The sequence below is a fragment of the Macrobrachium rosenbergii genome, chromosome 7, assembly GCF_040412425.1.
Source record: "Macrobrachium rosenbergii isolate ZJJX-2024 chromosome 7, ASM4041242v1, whole genome shotgun sequence".
NCBI classification, from domain to species: domain Eukaryota; kingdom Metazoa; phylum Arthropoda; class Malacostraca; order Decapoda; family Palaemonidae; genus Macrobrachium; species Macrobrachium rosenbergii.
This window is the reverse complement of record NC_089747.1, coordinates 12,239,038-12,258,189: the sequence shown is the minus strand read 5'-3', so window position 1 is coordinate 12,258,189 and position 19,152 is coordinate 12,239,038. Positions and strand designations below refer to the sequence as shown.

At 36.6% G+C, this 19,152-nt stretch overlaps 1 protein-coding gene and 1 long non-coding RNA gene across 13 annotated transcripts in view; one reads left to right on the top strand and one right to left on the bottom strand.

The window, feature by feature from the left end:
- The first annotated feature begins 5,957 nt into the window (after window positions 1-5,957).
- Window positions 5,958-13,158, top strand: LOC136840132 (uncharacterized). The gene is made up of 2 exons (XR_010853539.1): window positions 5,958-11,981; window positions 12,535-13,158. It is a non-coding gene; the product is annotated as an uncharacterized lncRNA (long non-coding RNA).
- Window positions 12,510-19,152, bottom strand: part of LOC136840129 (hexosaminidase D) — a 586,535-nt gene continuing 579,892 nt past the window's right edge. For all 12 annotated transcript variants that reach the window (XM_067106532.1, XM_067106539.1, XM_067106531.1 and 9 more), the window contains one exon: window positions 12,510-18,762. In XM_067106532.1, the coding sequence (XP_066962633.1) occupies window positions 16,544-18,762 (2,219 nt within the window). In that variant the 3' untranslated portion in view covers window positions 12,510-16,543. The remainder of the gene's footprint in view (window positions 18,763-19,152) is intronic.

Genomic DNA, 19,152 nt, shown 5'->3' with positions numbered 1-19,152 from the left:
TCCTGTACCAGTTTGTGACATTAGATTTTCCTTCTAGTTTCTATCAGGGTGTCTGTGGAGCCCTTGGATAGTTCCCTAGCCCTCGGGGATAGCCACCAGAACAGAGTGGCTTGGTTGGCCAGTGCATTTGCTCAGTCTACAGGCAGGAGAAGCTTCTCTTATAAATAATCTTAAGGAAGGTTGTGACTAGACCAGAAACATTGGACCTACTAGTTTTAAGTTTCCAAGCTTCAACTTACATGCTGCAGTTGCCTGGAAAGAAACACTGCCATATTATTTATGGAATTTTAAACAAAATAAGGCAAGAGCTACCCACCAAGATAAGTTAAACTCAACATTCATCTTTATTACAGGTAAATCCTAGTGCATAATTACATCCTAGTCTTTGGTTCCCAGTTATAGTTGCTTTAAAATCACTTATACAGGTTAAAAAGTTAACATTACTAAGGTTATAAAAATTATTGTGGAAAGCTAAGTTCCCATTGAAATTGTACATTCATGAAAAATGTAAAAGTGCTCTTGTTGATTTCACACAGTGATGTGAGTGAAGGTTAGGTTAATTTGTCGTTACCTTGTGGTCCAAATGAATGGAAATTCTAGGGCAAGTTTCAGTCGGTATAGAATGCCGTCCTTTTTCTTGTGTAATACCTCTGGTGGAAGCTGGGCCAGCTGTGTATGAAGAAGTTACGTCAGTAACTTGAAGCTGTGTTAAGTATTCCTTGAGTGGGTGAAAATTATGGGTTTTTGTGGATCATTTGGATTGATGGTGGTTAATAACTGTTCATAAGACAGGTGTGTGTGTGTGTGTGTCCCATGTGAATGGTTGTATTTCTGTCCGATAGGCCTGGGTTTTGTCGTCACTGTGGATTGCTCTTCCAGCAAGTGAATGTGCTAAAGGTGGTGTTACAGGTATTGCTCATTCAACCATGCAGCATTCAGTGTTGCATTTAAAGAGTTGCAAGTTGTTGACGTTCATTTCTTTTGGAAAAAAATTTTGGCTGTGTACACAATGCTTGCTGATTTTCACTAGAGAACATAACATTTGGCTTTCCATTCCACATTAGAAAATTATATATCCATTGCTCATTATAAGTTAGTCCAATTAGGTGACAAGAACTGTATTACAAAGATATACTGATGGTAATGAAATGATGGCTTAGTGGCATTTTATAAAATCTCAAATTGAGTACTTTGCTGCAATGTGGCCATAAATTCATTTAGCAGCTAGCCATGGAGACCACAAGTGTTTGGTAGATTAATTTCTTGACCCCTTTTTTAAATAAGTACCCCCACTGAACTCCTCAGAAGTAAAAAGAAAAAATATTTGTTTGATTAAGGGCAGGCTGTCACTTCTGACAAATGCTACATTTATTTTAGTTCTCATGTTAAAGCCTATGACTTGTTCTGGGAATATTAAGTGTAATTTGTATCGTGAACAAATGGTAAACCCAAAAAGACCGTGTGCCACATGAATAATTGCAAGAAGTTATTGCAGATACAAATTTAGCATGTCTTCCGAACCTAGTTGAGTACTGTACCAGTGTGCTTTAACCAAAGTATACATATAGGTACTGTATTATAAAAAGGCCAAAGGTAAAGCTTGGATATACCATAGCATAGGTTCCAAAACCCTAACACATACTTGCTAGTGAGTAATACACAAATGGGAAGTTCATAACAGATTTTGTACCCCCGCTATAATAAATAGCCCACAGTTAAAACCAATCTGCAGGGGGTTAAACATTAAAAGCCACAATGTTGTGTTCAAAACAATTGGGTAGTTAGCTTGTGAACATTGGTTACGAAGTCTGAAAGATGTTCATTGGAGATTACACTATTGGAATTAAAGCGCGTAATCAGTGTCGTGTACATTGTGAAAAGAGATTGAAATATTGAGAAAGATTTTGAAATGGAAGCTTACATTTCAAAGATCAGTGAATTATTTAAATAATGAACAAAACCAGATGCACATCTAAATCCCTTTCAGATGGCAGTGAAAAAAATAAAAGAAAAATTTAAATTAAAAGGTTGCAAATTGTCTACCAACCGACCTGTGATGGCAAAGCCTAACGTAGGGAAGATGGTGGGTGAGTTTGAATACCACATTGTCAAAAGGCCAGATAATCTTTACCTTTTGTCTAGTTACTGTGCACGAATATTTCTCTCATATTTAGTCTCAAAAATATTCGTTATTCACAAAACTTGTGTTTTGTACATACAGTACTGTATATGAATGCTCCAAAGTTCATCAGGAAAATTATTTCTAATGAGGGAAAAAAGCTAATTTTTGAAAACAATCAAATATTTTTAAATCATTAAAGGCATAAAAATGAATACAAGTCTTAAGAGTGAAACTGACACAATAATGGGTGAGAGACTTGCTGGACAAAGAGGTAAGGGTTTGGAAAGTGTTTAGTGTAAATCCTAAAGCAAGTGACCTTTAATGAGGAGAAAGTTTTAATCGAGTATTGACGATGCATTTTACCCCTAACCTCCATGCTACCACAACAGATTGGTTTTGATAATAGTAAATAGTGCCAAATAAAATTCAAGAAAAATTAGGTGATCTCTTTTTCCAAGTTTTAAAGAATTCTTGGTTACACTTATCTGGACTTGGTGAGAATAAAGAGGAGCCAGAAAATGCTAAATTCCTGTGTTCCCTTCTTCCTTCAATTTTTTTGTTCATGTTTCATAGTGCAACTGTGGGATGGGTGGCCTCTCCCGGTTCCATTTTTTATATATCTTATTTGGGGGCGCTTGCTGTCCAACCACTCCTAACTGCCTTTTTACACTGTCTCAAGCACTGAATGGTTGCAAGTTCCCCGATACTTGGCTTAACACCTGAAATTTCATAAACCAGCCAATCAAATTCACTTGCAGGGATTTTGGAGATATCTTTCAAACTCTGATTCAACCTCTCCAGCTGAGGACTCAATTTCTTAAAGGATTTTAAAAACTCTCCCTGAAAAGGCTTGTGTTCTTTTTGAAAAATGATTTAAATACTCTGTAATTTCAAGGCTGGATTGTATCACAAAGCAGTCTCCAAGTGTAATTGAACTTATTTTGCATGTTCATTAATTTGCCTTATTAAAATAGGCCGTCAGTTTTCTGCAAAAAAGACAAGCAGTTGTTATATAGTGATACCAGAAGATAGAAGAACTGAGATCTAAAAATTGGAAGCAATCTGATACCTTTGTGCCAATGTACAGTTCATAGGTTTATTTTGTTTTATACATTGCAGCTGGAGAGCATGCACTAAACATTTGTATAATGCTGTCTGAAGTAGGCTGTCAGTTTTCTGCAAAAGAGACAAGCAGTCATTTTATAATATTACCAAAAGATAGAACTAAGATTGATCTAAAAATTGGAAACAATCTGTTACCTGTGTGCCAGTGTACAGTTCATGGGGTTAATTTGTTATATATATTGCAGCTGGAAAGCATGCACTAAATGCTTTGAATAAATAGGTTCAAGTTGGAAGTGGTGATCCATCTCAGCCTTCATTCAAATAGCCATACAAAGTGCAGTCAAGATTCAGGCTAGTGACTAGCTATAGAACTTTTCAGAGAGATTTTCATGGATACTTATTCACTTCTGTTTTCAACCATAGCTATCAAGATTTGAGTTAATAAATGTACTGTAAATGTAAAACTTCCCCTATCACTAGAAATTCTTCCTCCTTGAATTACATGATGTAAGTACACACATGCACCAACTATCCAAAAAATCTGCATATACCCTTGAACATAATGATCAGCTTACAGGTCATCACCTGTCTGTTAAGAATTTCAAAAACATGGTGCCACAAAAGTTTTTAACTTTTATTGACTATCACGGCTTAAGAAGCCCTTCAAAATTGTCATAAGAATTTCTTTGTTCAACAAATTGAGTTTTCATTCCTCAAATTATATGACGCTGGTTTCAGTGCTGAAATATGTATAGTCCTTGCACATGTAAGCTGTCAGTGATGAGCAAGCATTGTGGAATAATGAATATAAAAATAATATAACATTGAACTAACCAATATCTTCTGGTGTTTTTCATTGCAAAAAGAATGCCACATAGAAGTAATAGTGTTTGGTCTTCAAACTGGTCATATATGTGACCCAAGGGTTTTGAATGAATAACCCACATGACCCAGTCCCTCAGTGAAGGACACTAATTGCAATAAATATATTTTTACGTGAGTCCAGTTTCCACCTATGTACTGTATATCGAGTACTGGTATCAGATACAAATCCCTAAAGGAAATTTTGTCAGTCCTCAGCATTTTCAGTTTACCAGTTTAATAAATTATTAAGGGGTTGTAATATATTGGACAAGATTTAATATGCTCAAAGCAGCCCTTTGGACAAACCCTAAGAGAGTTAGGAATTTTATCTTAGTGGTTTGGATAAACAATGTAGTACTGTATTAATATTAATTGATTTGATGTTCTGTATTTGAACATAATTATCCCTTTTGTTTCTTATGACTGGATTTAGATCACTCTGGGCTGGATCCAATCTTTGAATTTGGTCTTGGGTATGGCAGCAGCATGTGAAGTTGTTTGGGGCCTTAATGCAGCTTTATAGCAGTCTTTGTTCATTCTAGTTTATTATCAATTGTTTTGGTCATAGTTCGCACTTGGTTTTTAATTTTTTAATAATCTATTTTAAGGGAAACGCAATTTCCTATGCAGGAAATCTTTGCTGGGTCTTCATCATTTAAAAAGTTATCCAGTTATGAATTTCTCACATACACCATGACATTTTTTATATTCACAAATACTAAGCCACAATTGTCATTTTAAAATCCAGTTTAATATGTCTTGTGAACAACTTACATTTAAGGGAAATTATAACCGATTTAGTGCTTTGTCACTTGTAAGATTTGAAGTGCTGTCTGGTGGAAAACAATGATATACAGTGACCTTTAACCACTGAGCCATCAAGAAAGCCCTCTTATTACAGTTGACCCCCGGTATTCGTGGGGGATGCATACCACTAACCCCCGCAAATAGCTAAAATGCACGAATACTCAAAACCTCTCAAAAAATGCTTATAACTGCCTAGTTTGATAGTTTAAAACACCAAAAAACCCTCTAAAAATGCCCATACCTGAATATTTTATTAGTTTTATCACAAAAAGTGCATGTAGTTACAAGAATGACATGAAAATACAGTAATCTGTGAATATTACTTTATGAAAAATACCGCAAACAGGCAAATTTCCGCGAATGTATATATATGTTCCTTAGAAAAATTAACGAATCTGGAAATGCAAATAGGCTGGGGTCAGCTGTATTACATGTAGAAAGAATTGCAGATTATTTTATCTTAAGTTTTTTTTTACTTGAGGCAATCCCTTTTTGCCAGCCCTACAAAAGTTGCGGATTTGAACACAGTGGTCTGTTTAAACTGCTCAATGATGATAATTTCATATATCACATTAGGATTGAGAAAATAGTATATTTTTACAAGTACATTATTTTGTCTCAATTATGTTTTTGCTAAGTAATTTTGTTTATTTATGATATTTATTCCTTTGTGTTTTATGATTTTACCTCAAGATAGGCTGCTCTGTCTGTTGGCACTACTATAATCCTTTTTAATGTGTAATTTACTCTATAGTGTACCAGTTACTCTTATCTAATTAGTGATCCATGCCTTATTTTAATTTTTAACTCCCTTGTACTCTGATATTCATATTTCCTGTTCTAATAAATTTTTCAGCATAATTGTGTAGCAAAAAATCAATGTTCCTACTCATAAGCACACCATTGCCTTTTACATAGGAGTAGGAGTATCCTTCAGTGCAAGCTGGAGACAGTTGTTGAACTTATCAGCAAGGGTAGTCAACTGATGGTTATATGGGGTGAGTGGGGGAATACCTCTCGCTTACCTGCCATCACCAAGCACTTTTTCTTCAGCCATCACCTGGTGTAGACATCTCGCTTCACTCCATGCTAGGTACCAGTTGAACTTGAGTATTTCTAGAATAATTATGGGTTTGTGATTGCATGTTGTTATTTATAATGGTGAGAAAAGAAGCACAAAGGCATTGTGAAAGGTCTGACTTTTTGTTCAAAAGTTTTTTCAAAGGCTCCCATGTTAGCAAGTTCAGGGAGGTGACAATGTAGTTCCTGTCACAAAAGGAGGAACCATCTCTGCGGGGAAGGTTGCCCCTGTTGGCTGTTGTCCATGGAGAAGCTCATGCCCTATGGGTACTGCCACCAAAATACTGTCTTCAGTGGTAACTGAGGCAGCATTGCTAAGGCTTGAAACGACCCTCCAGGGAGTGAGGAAGGAACATGCTTGGTGGCTGGACAAAGGAAACATCCTAGTGGGAGTTCCTTTGAATTTCCAACCTACAAAGGTGCTTCCGTTCTTAGATGCATCAGAGAAGAGGTGGGGTGCATACCCAACGGCTCTCTTTGCTTTAGGTGTACAGTACACAAAATACAGCCTTCAGTCACACATCATGAGATTGTGTGCAGTGCAGCTAGCTGCAACATCTGAGGTCATATAATGAACACACTAGTGCTGATGAGTGATAATACAACCATATAATGAAGTGCAGTTATTTAAAATATGATAGCTGGGTAATTTATAAATATTGAAGATTCGTACAAAATGTCCGTAATTTATTTCCAAAACTAGATTGTTGCTGCTGAAAAGATTTTGTTTCTTGAATATTGTTGCTGCTGAAAAGATTTTGTTTCTTGAATACTTTATTGTACTAATTTAGATATTTGATACATTTTTCTTTTCAAATAAAATATGAAGTAGGGTACACCTCTTTGCACTGATTTTCTTTATATTTCATGTAAAACTTTTTATCCCTTAAACTCTCTTTTTACTTCTCAGCAATTCATATTACACTTGTTTAATCTTGTAATAAAATTGTTTAAATTTATTACAATACAATATATTGGTTTTCATGAAAATTTTTGGATTTTCTTTGTCATGTCAGTTCCACAAAGGAAGTTTTTACTGTAGAAGACAGCCAAGCTATTCATTTATGAGCCAATGAAATAACCCTGGGTTTGTAAGATACGCATGCACTAAATGGCTTAGGTGGCCCAAACTCATCAAAACATAATTGATCATTTGTTTGAGACTAAGGAAGTCCAACCCATGTGTGGTTTACTATATATGTTTTGGTTGTTCAATAGCTTTGCTTGTTGCAGCATTGAAATATAGCTTAACATGCTTCTAAAAGTACTTGGTACACTCTCTCCTGTGTATAAGATTTTTCATCTGTGTGATGTTTACTTCATAAGAGTAATTGCTGACAGTCATTTACAATATACTAGTACAGTAATAAAAAATTTGCTTTAACATTTGATATAACAATCTCCAACAATTGCACTTTTGAAAAATCTGCAGTATAATTCAGAAGCAGCAATGCTGTGTCAGAGAGATACTGACACCTTTCACACATCATTTTTTACATGACCTTTATGCACCTTTTTAGGTGATGCAGTTTGATGTCAGCCATCTTGGATTGGTTTTTTTGTCAGGCAGTATTCGAAATAGAAGCCATACACTCCGTTTTGGCTTCTATTAGAGGGTTTCTGTATGTTTTATGTGTACTTGAAAGATTCATATTCTGATACCCATCCAGCAAAGTTCATTGCTTAGTCTTGAAAAGGGACTATCTGCCACTTCAAGGCTGTGCTTTGGAGTATTGACAGCCCCTTGGTTGATTGATTTGTGGCTATTAAAACTGGCGTCACAACCTTTTGGTAAGTGATGCCATAATAAAATTAAATAGGAAATTAAGAAGATGAAGCTTAAAAGGAGTCTCATGTAAGAAATATCTAAAAATATATAATATACATACATATACACATGCTGTGTATGATTAAATTTTGTTGAGGAGGCCCCCCTCCCTAACCGAGATAAACACTAGTTGCTCTAAATTACAGTCCTCAAGAATTGTTGCAAAGATGAAGTATCCCTCTCTGTTATGTCCCCAAGAGAAGAACCTTTGTCATAGATTCCCAAGACTGGGACATTCGACCAGCAAATGTCTGACAGTCAAGGGCACAGTACATTCATCGCAGAATAGAGGATTTTCGCCGAACATCAAGAACCCATGAGTGAGTCTTGTATGTCCAGTCCTAAGCCTGCAAAACTGTTCCCAACCACCCCAACACAGAAAGGCACTAAGCAAAAATTTATTTCTTTACCTCTTCTTTTAACTAAAAGCAGCCATTCCAGTATCTCTAAAATCAGATGGATAAAGAGCTAAAAGATTCCAACAGTTGAGGAACACTTCTTGAGTCACAATATATAGAAGATTCCAATGACTGAGGAACACTTCTCGAGTCACAATATATAGTAAAACTATTTCCATTTTTGAGTTAAAATTTCCTCTAAGGCCTTTAGAATTTCTTGCAGCTCTGCTATAAAAATAGATGCAACAGATGATAATCCCTTGCTTCTTTCTAGATCAGGGAAGGCCACTTCAAAGCCAACGTCGTCATCTGACTTTGAGCCATCTATGAAAATTGCATGTTGTGAGGAATGATCTAAAAATAATTGACCATGTTACTTCACTGGACATTTCTGCCTTGGTAAAATGAAAACCCACAAAATTTTACCTTTGGAAGGCTCCAGGGAAGGCTAACTGAATACCTTGGTGGTAAAATCTCCATCCTTGACATGTTTAATTGCTCAGTTATACATTTTACTCTAAAAGCAAAAGGTTTGGGTTGCTTGGGATGATTTCCATAAAATTCCTCCTATTGCCTTTCATTTGCAATACAAATGCTGGTTAAAGACTTAAAGAGCCTCGGGCATCTATACCAGCTCCGAACCAGCAATCTACAAGCATGCCCTCAGTGGGAGATGATTTAAATGCTCCAGTATGCTAGCCCCTTGGGTTTACTTGAGCATTCACTTTGGATTATTTAGCTTAGGCCCATTTGCATGGGATATGTTTCCTGCACTATCCTGAAAGTTGGTGATCTTTGTGTTCTCAGAGGCATAGGTGCTCTGGGATGGAGATCGTAACCTTGCAATTTCTATTTGGGCATGTTGATGGATATGGCAGAATCTAGAGTCTTTCTGTGGAACTCTTTTGTCAGCAAGCTCAGTAAGGTAGCAATGCAGTTCTTGTCTTAGCAGGAACAAGCAGCTTAGCTATGGCAGGTTGGCTTCAGTCACCTGTTGTGTATAGAGAAGCTTTTGCCTCATGGTCACCTCCATCAGTGTGCACTTCAGCTGTGTCTGAAGTAACACAGGTCAGCCTCAAGCACCCTCCCTCTCATCCTGTGCCTCTCAGCTAGAAAGTTAGTGGTGACCTAAACCAGCAGCTAAATAAGATGAACCTCCTTGTAGGGGTTTCACTTAACTTGCAGGAGATGCTTCTATTCCCAGACAATCTGAGGAGGGAGGATAGATTGGGCATTTTAGAAATGCATGCAGCGCTGCTATCCCTGCACTGATTTCCAGAATTGGTTTATGGACTACCCCTTAATGTTAATGATTGATAATAGATCTGTGTACATCAAGGAACAAGGTAGGGATGGTCTCCTTACCCTTTGCATGCTGGCAAGGCAGGTGTATGAGTGGGTAGTTTGCCAAGTTTTAGAGCTTTCAGCCAGTTGCATTTCAGGTAGGGGGAATGTTATGGGAGATGAGCTCAATCTGCAGGGACAAGTGGTAGTGACAGAGTCTTTGTCTTTGCCTGGCAGAAACATGTTCAAGCTGTAGGAGCACTGATAATTGACCTGTTTCCCATGCAGCTAAACAAAAAGTTCATTGTGACTCAGGAGGACCTAGTTGGCTCCTTGTTTGCCACAAGCTAGGTGGTACCTCGATCGTCTGCATGTGGCGAGTATGCTGAGGTAATATCTGTCTGTGAACCTGTTTTGCAAGAGAAAGGCTTTTCTCAGAGGACTGCATAGGAAATGTACCTTACGATTTAACTCTTCTCAACAGCCGTGAATTGGGAAGTGCCTTGTCTTCAGCTGACCATGGCCCTCACTGGCCACCTTTTTGCTGAGACACATTCTTCTCAGTCCTTATTGTGAAAGGCTATTGCTCTACTTTGATCCACATCAAAGTTGGGCATTCTTTGTCCAAGGTGTTAAGGAGGAACCATTTGGTTTCACAGGTATCGAGGATTGGGGTCTGGTGTCGGCAGACCACCATCACCTTTTATCTTGAAGACATTGCTCACTAGTCATTGGGTACCTCCTTCAGACCTGTAGTGTCTGCTCAGTGATGTGTGTAACTACCCAAACTCCATCTGGATAGCAAAGTGTCTTGCCCAATGTACAAGGGTGACACAAGGCTGGGGATTAAAGGACAAAAGGCTAATGCCTCGCACCCTCATTTTCTTTTTGAGACAGCAGTCAGGCCAAGAAAAAGCTGGAACAAGCCATGATGCAGGCGAGTTATGTATTAAAGTATCCTATCTAGGGCTTTGGCTTCATAAATATGACACCCCCTCCCTTTCATCAACAAAGGGGGGTGGGGGAGAGACAGGTGTAGTGCATTGTTATCTGGGTCTAATTGTGATAGTATCGCTGCCTACTAACCTGGACCTTCCATACAGTTGGGAGGACAGAATCCTTTTGATTATTCCCAGAGTAAGTTTACAGATCAGCTTTCCGTGCACAGGCCCATATAGTCTATGCTTCAGAAAAATGACGTTTTTGGGTGGTGATAGGAACGGAACACTGCTAGTTTGTTCCATGAAATCCTACTTCCTGTGGAATAAGTTTCTTAAATAAAACAGTTGAATAAGCAGCAGATTTGTAAGATAATTTGCACTTTTTCTAGCTACACAAAAAGTAATCAGAATGCCACCTCAACCTGCATAATCTTTTTTTCAAGAGAAAAGTACTGGTTTCCAAGTGGCAGGTAAACAGTACCCCAGCTCTTACCTACCTACCACCACCAATTACAGCAACTACTGTTTTCTGCAAGGAGGTAGCATAATCAGAGAACCTTGAAGCTATTATTAAAGGGTGTTTGCAACATCTTTTCAGCCCATAGCTACACTCATTCTAGCATTTTACGTTCTACAATTCCTGCTTCTCCTCCTCCATCTTGCTGTCCAACTTATTTTGTGTGTAACTGTGGGTCTTTCCCAGTTTCACCTTTAGATCATTATACTTAATGTCATTTATTCTCTGGATGTCTCTGTCTTGCTGTCAAACCATCTCATTTCATTGTCTTACACAATAGCTAAAAGCACTTCAGTGCTTGGCTGTATGGTGTAAATTTCAAGATTCATTCATTCAGCTACCCTGTTACCAACTTCAACATGTGTTCCAGTTGGCACTGGGAACACTTTTATATAAAAGATTGTGGTTTGTATATCAAGGAAGAATGCAAATTCTTGTACGTAAATGCTATACTGTATTGTGTACTCCAAAATATTTGTGAAACAAACCATTTTAGTGATGTACTGCTTCATCTCATTAGCTTGCTGTTGTGAAAGGCATGGCGATGAAAGACCTTACTAAACTTGAACCCCCATTTGCTTTTACTATTCCTTTGAATACAATTGTTAGAAGTAGTGATAAAAAACTCATGATGTGGCAAAGATGAGCTCAAGGAAGGCCATACAGTAAACCACTACTAGGTCAGGTCCCGGCCTTTACAAGAACATTTTAATCAACTAGGGTAAAATTTTCCTTTAGAAATTGTTAAACAATACTAAATTTATTTTCCTCCTTTTAGTACTATGTTAATTTTGATTTGTAAATTCTCATCCTCATTAATCATACCTTATATAGGCATTAGCCATCTGTTTTGGACATTTCTATCAAATTTGAGCAGTTGCTGGTATTTTTTTTTCTTCACAGGATTCACTAATTGTTTTTTTCTCTGCTGTGAGGTTGCTTTGATGTCTCTTCAGGGGCTGTTTTGACCACTGTTCCAATAATTTCAAGTAATCTTTTTCTGTCAGACACTCACACTATATTACATGCAGGGAACATGTCATCTTGAGAGGTCTGGAATTGACAACTTTTACAGGTATTTCTAACCATGTAAATTTTTATAATGTTAATCTTTGGCTTTCATTATTAAGAATCCTTTAACAGTATCATCTTGAGCTTGTTTCAAATATATATGATTTGACTTGCTTGCCATATTGTGCAGTATTTATCCATGGATAAAATAGCTCACATGACTCAGTCTACTTATGCAGAGAATGCAGGTAACATTATTAGTTACAGCTCACATGACTCAGTCTACTTATGCAGAGATTGCAGGCAACATTATTAGTTACAAATCTTATATGTAAAAGTTCAGTTAATAAATATGGATTTGTTAAGAAATTTAATAATTAAAGTTGTCAGATCCCTTAGTTTCTCCAATTATCAAATTGTAAACTTTAATAAGACAAACCCTCAAGGGGTTTAAGTGTTTCAATTCTGCTCAGTTAAACATGGTTTATAAGAAGTTACCATCTGTTTAATGAGGAAATTTCATTCTTATTACAATTTTCTCCTTGTGTAAAAGTTGTAGATATAAAATCTGAAAGAAAATTAAACTCACTAACATACTGTATTTACTTTATTTACAGTGAGGAAGGCTGTACAGATCATGAAACAAAAAATAATTATCCTGAAATCAGACAAATCAAAATGCATTCATGCCACATATGAAAATATAAATAATACAAAAATATATGTTCCGATTTGGCAAACAGGCAAGTTAGAGTTAGCGCAAATGTGCAAGCAAACATGGTTAGCAGTTTAGTTTTTAAATAGTTTGGTTATTACACAAATATAAATAGCTGCAGCTCTCCTAAAACAAAGCAAAATAAGACAAGATGAGGACTTGTATAGTTGGTATAATAGTGAGACAGTTATATATTGAAAAAGTTTCTGGAGAATAGTTTCTAAACAATAGGTTCCAATACAGCCTTTAAATTCATTATACTGACTTTGGTAGAACTGTAGTGAAATTAAAAAGGAAATCTGCTTTGTGTCATCTTTCCCATGTTCTTCTAAATCTTGCTCTGGCTGACATCTATAAAGCTTAAATTAAATAACACACGAAAAATAAAAGGTAATATCACAGTGCCAAACAACTTTACTAGGGAAAAAAGTGGCTCAAACTTACAAAATGCAACTACAATGTGACAAGAAATAAAAACTGACAATCATACTCTGTACAATATGTAAATAAAACTATGAAAATCCTACTCATTAGTGTTAAAACTAATACTATCCTTTTCTACCACATCATGATTTACCTTGAGAATATTTCAAGGAAATTTACCCTAGCCTCCTTTCAACAAATGTTAATAGCAATTGCATTAAATCTGTAAACAAAATTAGCAGAAAACTAAGTTCATAAATTTTGCTCTCCTTCACAGGACACTTCCATAAACCCAGTTTCAATAAGGTCAAAGATTCATGATCACATGACATGTATCAAAAGTTTTTTGAAAATTCAAAAATTTCTTTTAGATTACATAACTGCACTATAATGCACTGCATTGTTGAAATATGCTAATGCAAACACCACTGTGCTACTTCCCATACTATATTTAGTGAACACACGACATTTTCAGTCACTTTTGACTGTTAGTAGGTATATGAACTCGACCAAAAAAAAAAGATGAATATGACTAGCATGGCTTATTTGTCTAGCAAACTAAGTTCTTTCATTTATACCAATTATGTTAATTCAAGATATTTATGGTGAATTTGGGGAAATAAAAAAGCATTCTCAAAATTAAATTCTTGCTTTGTTTTAATGATAAAAATTGTTGTAGTGAACATCAGTTAAAATCCAATTTGAAAATATGTACAACTGTATTCAAGCTCCTCTTTATTCCTCCATATACTATTTGCTTTTTAAATGTACCTTCATTTTTTTACAGTAATTATATACAATGCTTTGATTAATTCAAGTTACACTGCTTCACTTAGAGAGGCAGTAACTTTTAAAATATGTTGATTATGTCAAAGTCCAATTAGGATACTGCAGCAGCAGCAGCATCCAATCTAGATGACAAGTGCGTGATAAAACAACCAATAATATGTATGTGAAGCTTTGATGCATTTATCTTTTTAAAATATTTCAGAGCATTTGGGCTACCAGAAAATTCAATTCTGTGCACAAGTCAAGTAAACCAATCAATACAGATGAATGGAAACTTCTCATCACAACAAACTACTGTAATCCCTTCCACCTGCAACTCGTGCAAAATATTGAGAAAAATTATGTAAATCAAAATGTCACACAGGAGTAGGGTAACTGCGATTTTTAAACCTTCAGTACAGTTACTTCACTGTTAGTTAGCATCATTATGCCATAGGATCACACAAGTCATTCACAACAAATTCAGTACTGTACTTGTAATAGGGCTGAAGTCTAAGCTCAAAGATTTCTCAACTCATATAAACAAGTGTCCAATTCACCTTCGGCCAAAAGTTCACTGCCCTGATGAGTTTGGAAAAACAATATTTATAAAACTGGGATATGTAGTAGGAACAACCTACTTCAGGGAAACAACTAGGCACATACTGATAAACTATTACAATATATGAATTCTATATACATGATGTAAAAAGAGAACTTCCCATTTCACAAATATCATATCTGAGGAAAAGGCCTGGGTCACAAACTTGCTTTCAGGGCTCTTCCTGTTAAATAAAACCTCAAAGACAAAAGAAAACAGCATTCATACTGAACAGACAAATAACATAGCTGAAGTTACAGGGAATTTTGAACTTCGCATTACCTGTTTTGAAAATAACAAAGTTATGTCAGGGAAAAAAAGAAACCATGACCAATACATTACTGCTGTGCTTTGAAATACTGTGTAAATAAAATAAAAATACTGACATTAATGAAATTAACATTTCCACACACTTCAGTGCTGTTAACATTCTATAAATAAAACTACATCCACAGCAAAATAAAATTTTTTTAAATGTCAACATCCAAGAGCCATTTGACAGGAATGCCCTAGCAATCAGATAGCATGAAGCAGGTTTCTGAATCCTCTTTCCTTCCAAGCTGTAGAATTTGGAAAATCCTACTAATGCTGGAAAACAATTAACATCAAGTTAGAGATTAACAGGACCAAACTAGATAATCTAGTGAATCCTGCAATGACACATCCCCATGAATGTGCGAACCCAAACAACTGGGGAACAGCACATTCACACACACACACAACAATATGGCATCCTGCTGCAGGATAATTATAATAATTATGTCACAGACTTCAAATGAATCCCATCAACTATATACATTTACAAACAAACCAAAACATTAAACTCATCTACACAGGTTGGAAACATGATGGAAAGTCTGCACTATTGCTATACACTTTGGTCAACTGGGAAAATCAGTGGGAATGACTTCTGATAGATATTTTTACTGGTAAGTTTTCAATGATTGCCATTTTTGAGCTAGTGCTACATTAGAGATGCATCCAGGACTAAGGCATTTGCTTGGTGCAGTAATATATAAAATTGTTGCAAACATTATATAAAAATATTTAGGGTATACTGAATGATCCAACTTTATGATTACTTTGATATAAATTTTACTTTTGTCATTTTCTTGAAAAATACATTATTCATTTACTAAAAAAGCAATGTGAAGTACTCACAATTTTGGGAAATCTTTGTTAGAAATCATACTAGGTACAGTAGTTTGAGAATAGAAAAATTTTGTCATATTTAAGTTCTATAAACAGCTCATCAAACATATATAAAGCAAAAAATATAAGAGGACTTCTACATACGAGGATTATGAGAGTAAGGAGGCTCTAAGTATGGCAATAAAAATAATATTGTAAATTAAATTTTACCTTAACTGCAGATTCTAAGCATTTTTCATTCTTAAGAAATGCACTCCACTTGACATTAAGTCTAGAAAGATTCAACTTTTATCACACCACAACAATACAACCTTGCATTAATTTCACTGTTCAACTGTTAATATTACTTCTTATAAGTCTATATCCTGGAAACATCCCTAACATTGCTCATTATCATCAATAAGCTGCTACCCTCACAACATCAAATGAGTGACTTAGATATACAGTATACATCATACATTACATACGTACGTACTTAAAAAGGCATACATACATTCATGCATACAAGGAAGAAAATTGAATGCATGTGTATAAACTTCAAACATTAAAGCATAAATATTGACTTACAATAGGAACTTTAATTATTCTTACTAAATTATGCTGTACTGTAGTTTAAATCTTCAGTGCAAGACTAAGATGACAGGAAGTTCAAAAGGTGTTAAAACTGAAAGAATTCATAATGTTGCATTCATATTGTTAGGGTGGCAGCAGTTTCACATCCTCATGTCACATCTACAATACTGCACTGTATACAATAAAGGTCACTACAAACACACATATTCAATACTTAGGGCATTTTTCATATAAAATATTCAGATGATTCTCACCTGAGACTCATAATAAATACTTTTACTTTTTCACAATCTGCATGTCTTTCACCATGCACAGGAAGACCAGCATCCTTCAGTATGAAGGGTAAAGGGTCTGCCTAAGCCAATTCAGAACTCTATAATACAATAAACCCTCGTTAAGTTCCACCACCTCCAGTGTCTTCATCTCCTGTACTTCTTAAACTACTAGGGGTTGGCTGTGAGACTCCATATGAAGCAAGCTCTGGTAACAGTGGTAAAGGCCGTGCTGGCCAGTACCTCACAGCCTTCATGCTCTCTGACTCTCGCTGAATTGTATTTAGGTTCTTTAGTAATGGCCACACATGTTGTTCTAGCCACTCACCTACAGTCCAATCATCAAACCATTCACTCAGTGCTTCTCTAGCAGTTTTTAGAAGCAATGTAACAGAATGTAGGCGTGTTGGTAGCTCTTCCAGGTCTTCATCTACGCGCATTGGTGAAGAATAATTATGTCGACGATTGTAATCTGTGATCCATCCACGACTTCTTGTTACACGTTCAATGTAGGAATCTACATCTCTCTTGGTTGCATCAAGCCTAGCAGTTACTTTAAATACTTGGGCACCTGGGAAGAAGCACCAAGAAAATTTATCCCATAAATACGGATCAGTATCTAAATTAATCCATGTCTGATATTTTGGTGTCTGCATGCAATTTAGAGCTTGATATAACTGCCCTTGAAGCGATGAATTAAAATAACCATGAGAAGTTGCAATGAGATTAACAGCAAGTGATGGGAGTGCTGCAGGCAGGAGCTCGCATAAAACTGCAAAATGATCATATCGCTGCCATCCTGTTAAAACAATACCTCTGAATCCACCTGTAAACTTGACTGCTTCACTGGCCATTACATCTAACCAATTAAGATTATTGTCTAAATGTCTTCTAACGTTTGGTACTGTAAGCTGTTCACCAAATGCACCTTTGAATGCAGAAGCTGCCCAAATTTGTGAAAATATTTGGCCATATTTAGTCCAAACAGATGGTTGTACAAACCTGTAAACATCTTCAGCATATACCCACACCATAGGTTCAACAAGCTCCCCCATATGGGCTTCTTGCATTGCAGTTTCTGATATGTGACGCAACATATCATCCCAAACAAGAGGTATTGCATTATATTTTCTGCGCACATACCGTGCTACCACTTCTACATGATGCAAGAATAGTGTCTCCCTCAGGATAAGACGGCACTTCTCACATTCACCCATGTGATAAACTTCATCACATCCAATGTGCAAGTAGCGGACTCCTGGGTGTAATGCCATCACTTGATCGATGATAGAGTTAACAAGCCACAGTGACTCATTTAGAGATGGGCATAGAGCCTGGGGAAACTCTGGTACCTCACGTAAATGTGAAAACCTCTCATGCTTCAGGGCAAATTCCAAATGGCCAAAAGTTTGAACCAGGGGGATTACTTCTAGACCATTATTTCTGCAAGCAGTTACCAAGTTTGTTATTTGTTTCCTGGAATAGTGGTTCTTTGCTGCAAGAGGTGCCAAACGACCTTTAAAAGGAAACATGTCTTCATATTCCAGTAAGACAGCAGTGGCACCTTGTGCTGCTAGCCATGGCAGTAACTGCAAAAGGGCAGACATTTTAGGAGGGGCACCTTTTAAGTCAAAATGAACTAATCGATGAGTGGGTATGTAGTTAGGTCTATCTGTGCGACCATAAACTGGTTCTCCATATGGGTTGTACCTGTACTGTACTCCACCCCATCCTCCAGGTGCCCCAAGATCTTGCTGAGGTATTACTACAGCACCAGCAGGTTCATGAATCTCATGATGCTGCTGCTGTTCTTGTGCCTTGCGTTCAGCAACACGTTGCTGCAGAACTTCAACAGCACGGCGATGTTGCAGAGCATTTGGATCAGGAGGAAGAGTTTCATACTTTATAACATTTTCATTTTGATGCCATTCCTTTTGTATGCCATTCTGTGTCTCTTGCCCATCAATATGATTAGGCCAAGCACCTGGATGTCTAACATCTTCTCCTGTTACAAACTTCACATGCTGTATATGTATACCAGTGTCACGTGATGGACTCTGGCTATCCCTTTCATGAGATGAATATAAAGTGTTCAATGCACGGTGTCTAGGTGCATTTGGGTGATCTACTGGCTCACCAGGTGCATACTGTAAATAAACCACCCCTACAGTGACTAAAACACAGGCTGCCCACACCACCTGCTTCCGTGACCGCCAGGCTCCTACACCGGCACGACCAAACCATGCCCGCACAACCTCCATAGTGTATCTTGTGTAAAGTGATCTCCAAGTGTTTGTGGTAGTCTGGGCTGTTCCTGAAGTCCAGTGTCTGGTCTCAGTATCTGAAAAAGAAAATTTGTGGCATAAATTAAACCAATAAAAATGATAAATTTTTAACAAATAATTTTAAATCATATTGACACAAAGCTACCATTGTTACATTTACAGAAATTATGTTTGCCACATGTAGTACATGCTTGCCCACCACCAAACTATATGCCTTGGTCTACATGTGATTCACTTTTTTCTTTTTTAATCCTTTGACTACTGGGTTTTACTTAAATTTACATTTGCCTTGTGCTTTTTAAGATTTAGTCTTGTCCATTATCACCTTAAACTCATTGGCAATTTTCATATACTGTGGTCTTTAGCAACTAACAGTGAGCAAGTCTGAATTATTCTTAGTTTCATAATTGTATGTTGTCCCTTATTCCTGAAACCAATAATTGTAA